The 6,628-nt window shown below is 42.6% G+C and overlaps 1 protein-coding gene across 1 annotated transcript; it reads left to right on the plus strand.

The window, feature by feature from the left end:
• Positions 1–2,338: 2,338 nt before the first annotated feature.
• Positions 2,339–4,442, plus strand: LOC121720398 (5-beta-cholestane-3-alpha,7-alpha-diol 12-alpha-hydroxylase-like). The gene has a single exon (XM_042106467.1). The coding sequence runs from the start codon at positions 2,568–2,570 to the stop codon at positions 4,101–4,103; it is 1,536 nt and encodes a 511-aa protein (XP_041962401.1). The 5' UTR covers positions 2,339–2,567; the 3' UTR covers positions 4,104–4,442.
• The last annotated feature ends 2,186 nt before the right edge of the window (positions 4,443–6,628 follow it).

Raw genomic sequence — 6,628 nt, forward strand, 5'->3', positions numbered from 1 at the left:
TAAAAATTCTTATATTTTGACCTGTATCTCACCACAGCAAGCTCATAGCTCTACATGCATTTCATGTGTGTGTAGGGCAGACTGTCCTGAAACGGGCAATATAATTGCCATGTTGGAGGGATACTCTGGGGCTGAGCAATTTACAGAAATATGTGGTGTGTGATTTACAGAAATAAATGCCATTTTTTATTTAGGGATGAAAAATGACCATTCTGCACTCCATATCTGTGACACGAACTGATCTGACCTGACTTGACCCAAGTTTGCCTGTTAGCATGTGTGACTATGGTGTATGCACACATGATGATTCTCAACTTTTTACTGCATTGCCATGAACAAAGTAAAGGCAAAAAAGGTGTTTCTTTGTTGAACAAATTGGGATGCAATGTGAGCCTTGAATTGGATGCCATGCAGGAATTTGCTAGGATCTCAAAACCGGATTATGAACATGTTTTGCCATAGAGAAACACACGATAGCGTTGGATTATAAACATGCTTTGCCACAAAAACAGACAAAAACGTGGGGTAAGTCCAGCTATATGAAGTTGGTATCAAATGTATGCTCTGTGTCTCCTCTTTCATCTAACATACGTTTCATATATATCCGATCACGGGTCCGCGAGTAATTACTCCGAGAGTAATGGGTGTGCAACGTTGGTTTGTGTACATGACGTTAATATTTTGTAGTCACTTCGTCTGTTTTTATAAGCCAGGAAGATCGATATCCATGGTACCAATGGATAGCCCTGTTTCTCCTCTTTCATCTGATATGCTTGCCATATCTATGCGATCACGCGTTCGCGAGTAATTCAAACGAGAGTAATGGGTGCGCAGGTGAACGCAGAGAAGTATAGACTGTAAATATGATGCAATTTGATTTAATTTCATGATTTTTTTTTATTTTCATACTTGATCGTACAGACAAGTGCGTAGTCTCTTTGGAAAGCCCCACTTCTTCTCTGTCATGCAATAAATATCTTGTTGCGATGAACAGTCGCGGAGCAATGTAACAAGGAAGAGAGGGTGTGTTTTTTGACGCACTTTGCGTCAATCGGGTTCTAAGGGTTAATGACCTCAACCTGTCACTCCAGGGGAGAATGACGACTGTCTTTAAACTGGCAGATAAAGTCGCTGCATTTAAAGCCAAGCTTGATTTGTGGGGACGACGAGTGGACCGGGGTGTATTGGATATGTTCCAAACAGTGGTGGGGGTTTTGGGAGAGACTGAGGCAGGGCCCTTTCTCTCGCAGCTGGTGCGCGATCACCTTGTTGCGCTTTCAAATGAGTTTGAGTGTTACTTCCCATCCTCCAAAGATCCACGGCAAACCAATGAGTCAATTTGTCAATATCCTGAATAGTCCTAACTTGTCAGCGAAGGAGGAAGAGCAGTTGATCGAAATTGCAAATGACGGTGGTCTTAAGAGTGTGTATAAGGAAACCTCTCTGGCGGGTTTTTGGATCAAAACCAAAGCAGAATATCCCGAGATAGCCGTAAAAGCGCTGAAAACGTTGCTACCATTTCCCACCACGTATCTAGAGGCAGGGTTTTCGGCAATGACTACAACTATAAAACCAAATTGCGCAATCGACTGGACATTTCAAACACACTGAGGGTGTCATTGTCTTCCATCACCCCCAGATGGAACCTTCTTGTTGCAGGGAAACAAGCACAGGGCTCCCACTGATTATATTCGTAATGCATGTTTAGTTTGCATGTTTTGTTCCCAACACATATGGAACATGGAACAATCTGCACTAGGTGGCGCTATACATGAAATGAGTGGTTATGGAATGGGTTGACATGGCGCCTTGAGATCAACATACAAAAAAAAATGGTCCTCCTAAACCCTACGGTTTTCGAGATATTCACAGAAAACTGTGTCTGCCCTACCCTCCTTTCAGGGGGTCCAGTCCAGCGGGGGGGCTACAGATCAAAACGAAAAACGATGGTTCCATGCTAACCATGTGGGGTTACATGCCCACCAAGTTTCGTGTACCCCGGTCTTTCAGTGTCCCGGGAATCATTGACGGAAATTTGGGCATGCGAAAAAAAAAAAAAAAAAAAAAAAAAAAAAAATCTGACTAAACCTATATGACCGCCGCTTCGCTGCGCGGCAGTCATAATAATACATAAATGTTTAACTTTGATGACTTTGAAGGCGAAGGAAGTGTGAGAAGAATTTCTGTGTATGTATCATATGAGTTACAAGATTCAGTTCGATGGCTAACGTCACAAAGTTAAGTGTGAGTCTGCGCAGTACTGGGGGGACCAACTGAAAAATCGTTCTATTTGACTCAGTGCCCTCCCATTGAAAACGACGGAGTCTGTTCGTCCATTTCTTTTACTGTCTATGGGTTTGTGTCACTCACCTCATAAAGGTGGACTTGAGTCATTTGAGCACTTTAAAGGGGTTCATTCAGTCAGGAAACTTCGCTCTGTGCATACACTCTTGATGTTGTTGCAACATTGGTGTTTATCTCCCAAAGGGGAGGAGCATATGGTCTACTGTTTGCACAAAGGATAACAAGAGTTCAGTGTATCTCAGAGACTAAGCAAGAGAACAGCCATGGGCTTCATTCTGCCAGTTTTGTTTGCTCTGCTACTCTCTGTTCTAGGTGGATTATACCTCCTGGGAGCTTTCCGCCGACATCGTCCCGGTGAGCCTCCCCTCGATAAAGGCCCTCTGCCATGGCTGGGACATGTTCTTGAATTCAGGAGAGATACCGCAAAGTTTTTAGAGCGCATGAAAGGAAAACATGGAGATATCTTTACAGTGCTGCTTGGTGGGTTTTATTTCACATTCATCATGGACCCTTTGTCATTTGGATCAGTGGTGAAGGAGGCCAGAGCCAAACTGGATTTCAATAAGTTTGCCAAACATCTTGTCCAAAGAGTTTTTGGATATTATTCCCTTGAAGGTGATCACAAGTTCCTTCAAATGTACAGCAACAAGCATCTTATGGGTGACGGGCTAGTTGTGATGACCCAGGCCATGATGAGCAACCTTCAGAATCTCATGCTGCACAGTTTTGGTTCAGGAGACGATCAAAATGGCTGGCAGGATGATGGACTTTTCAAATACAGTTATAACATTGTTTTTCGAGCTGGATATCTGGCATTGTTTGGTAATAAGACACCCACACAGCCAGAGGGGCTGGAGAAAGCCAAGGAGGCAGATCGTCTTGAATCAGATGAACTGTTCTATGAGTTCCGTAAGTATGACCAACTGTTCCCTAATCTGGCATATGGCGTCCTTGGCCCAAATGAGAAGATGGAGGCAGAGCGTCTGAAGAGACTATTCTGGAATATGCTGTCAGTACAGAAAGTGAGTACCAGAGACAACATCAGTGGTTGGGTCCTGGACCAGCAGCAAGTAAGAGCTGAACGTGGAATGGAAGAAAGCATGCAAGACCGATTTATGTTCCTGCTTCTTTGGGCGTCACAGGGAAACACTGGCCCCTCTGCCTTCTGGCTGCTCCTCTTTCTCATGAAGCATCCTGAAGCCATGAAGGCGGTGCGAGCTGAGGTGGAGCAGGTACTGCGGGAGACAGGACAGGAAGTGAAGCGTGGAGGACCCCTCATTGACCTGACCAGGGACATGCTCCTGAAGACGCCGGTCCTAGACAGCACTGTGGAGGAGACCTTGCGTTTAACAGCTGCACCTGTCCTAACCCGCGCTGTACTGCAAGACATGGCCTTGAAGATGGCTGATGGTCGTGAGTATAGCATCCGGAAGGGAGACAGAGTGGCTCTTTTCCCCTATACAGCTGTGCATATGGATCCAGAGGTTCACCCTGATCCAGCTACTTTCAAATATGACCGTTTCCTGACTTCAGATGGTGTGAGAAAGACAGATTTCTACAAAAATGGCAGAAAGGTGAAATACTACACCATGCCCTGGGGAGCTGGTGTCACCATGTGTCCAGGGCGCTTTTTTGCCACCAATGAGCTGAAGCAGTTTATCTTCCTCATGCTCTCATATTTTGACTTTGAGTTGAAAGACCCTGATGAGAAGATGCCTGATATTGATGTAAGGCGCTGGGGCTTTGGATCAATGCAGCCCACCCGAGACATTTCTTTCAGATACAGGCTGAAATTCTGAGTTGTGCTTCTTATAACCAGTTGTTGTCAAAAACCTTGTAACACAATATTAATTTTGTCTCTTTTAAGATCTGAATCCAACAAATTGTATATTATATATCTTTGTCTGAATGAATCTTTCTGTTTTTTGTTTTTCATGAATTACTGTAATACATAATAAACATGTAGCCTACTTTTACTTTCTCCAGTTGTTTTGAAATGACCGAAATTATATTTTCTGCAGCTGTAGCATTTAAATTCACAACCTATGATGCAATTTCTGGACATTTCTGGTAATTCAGTAACTGAAAAAGGCTGTGTCAGAAAGAAAATGAAAATTAAAAAGGGAGTTTATTTTTAATTGAGTGACAAGAGTGATATTCTTGCTTATTGTAAGTAGCAGTTTTTTCTGAATGCTTAAACACAACTGTGATTGTTATAGCACAATTTCTAAAACTATAATACTTATAGCAAAACCACTCACTGAGTTCGCAAAACTAAAAGCACAAACACTGCTTTGCACTCAGTTTGCAATTTTGTAACACACACTTTGCACAACTGTAGGCACAATTCACTGCACTTACACTATTTTGCCAACTCTCTGGCACACTTTCTCATGTGAAAACTGTTTTAGATAATTAGTTCATTTTGCAATCAGCCTAAGCACTATAAATAAGCCACAGGTAATGTACAATGGGTACAATGGAGGGAACAGGAAGAGTGAGAAGAGAAAGAAATAGCCCTTTTACAGCCAAAAAAAAACAGTACATGTGGGGATATTGTCATGTCAGGCCTGGATACGTCATTCCAGAATATGTTTTTCCCGGTGCCTTGGACTAGGACATTGCATGTTGTGATGTAGACAGAATTTTGAGAGAGACGACCGATGTAGACTGATTTGTTTTGTCTCAGTAAAATTGCTATTTTGTGTTTTGACTTGGAAAAACACACTTGTGTTTGTTTTGATGTGTGTAAATAAACACCAATACTTGAAGCTTGGATCCCTGTATGTTTACAGAACTATGACAAAAGTATGACCTCAAACTGACATAGTCTACCTTGTGCACAGAGAAAGCAAAAGCAGGCACGTGCAGAGAAGGGGGGCTACAGGGGCTCTAGCACCTGCCCTTTTGCCCCTTTGATGTCCAAGTGCCCTTTTGACAAGACCCGTTTTTTACTTTTTAAAATTTGTAATACTTCCGCTAATTCCAACGTGAATATTCGCTAAAATGTCTCATTAATAGTTTGTGAAATTAGAAATTTACAAAAATAAAAATGTTCTGTGTTAATTGAAATGCCTTGCGGCCACCAATCGGTGACGTCATACATTCATTGAACTCTCAGAAGGTGCACGCAGGCACAGTGCTGCAGGAGACGTTTGGGAGCACGGTACGGTAAGGTCACTTGGCAGTTAGCCTATCTGAACATCTGAACATGCAATAGTAGTCAACTTAGAGATAGAGAACAAAATGTTTAAAGTTGTTTCATGTTTAATGAAGTAGGCTATCAAACCCGTTTTAACCATGTCATGGTCCATCCATTTCAATAACCTGGCAGCTTCGAAAATCTAAGGCTGAACGTTCATAACAATCCCATTATAGGTTACTATGTTATAGTAGCTTAGATTAGTAGACCTAGTTCATAAAAGAGAGTAGGCAAAACTTTTCTAAATCGTCATAAGCCAATGACATAGGCTATTAACTAACCCAATTCCACAAGTCGTTCTCTGTTTACAGTAGGCTACATTACGCGTCATTTCACTCAGTGGCCACCATAGACAGTAAAAGATATGGACAGAGTCATCACGTAGACGTCAATCGAGGCGGGTGAAGCAAATTTCAACCGTTTCCTGTTGGTCGACGAGGCTTTCTGCGCATGCTCAGGGGACGTAAATTTAACGTAGGCACGTAGTCTGACTCGTGTAACTCTTGTGATAGCTGCACCCGAGAGATTGGGTATGTAGCCACTTACTTCGTTACCACCATGTCTACATTACTGTTCTAAATGTCCTAGTTGTTCGTAGATAAATGTGATTTAATATAAACAGCACTCGCCACATTCATAGCCTAGGCTACTGTCAATCCATCAAAACTTCGCTGAAATGTTGTGCTCCGATGCTTTCGTTCTTATCCAGAGAATACGGTTATTTTGCTCGTGCGACGCTTTCACCCGCTCTGGCTGTATGCTTATTACGTCACTTTAGCATTGATTTCGGAAAAAAGTTTATTACTCAGTCTGTAAGTCAGTTATGAGGTTATGACGCCAATCACACAATGTTGTATTACTCCGGAAATAGAAAAAGTTCATATAAAGGCTTAAAACGCTTCAGCTGTAACGTTATTTGATGTCAAAGTGGCGCCAAAATTGAATGGGCTTCAATGGGGATGGCTACTGTAGGTGAACTGGTCTACTATTGAGCCTCAGATCCGCCATAGTGTCTACGCTGTCCGAACGTTCGCCTGCCCCCTTGGTGGCCACACGCACAGCATGTGAATCTGTAAGACACCAGCTTGCTAATGGTGGTAGTTCACTGTCATAAACATTACA

This window comes from Alosa sapidissima, chromosome 1 (genome assembly GCF_018492685.1).
Source record: "Alosa sapidissima isolate fAloSap1 chromosome 1, fAloSap1.pri, whole genome shotgun sequence".
Classification (NCBI taxonomy): Eukaryota; Metazoa; Chordata; class Actinopteri; order Clupeiformes; family Clupeidae; genus Alosa; species Alosa sapidissima.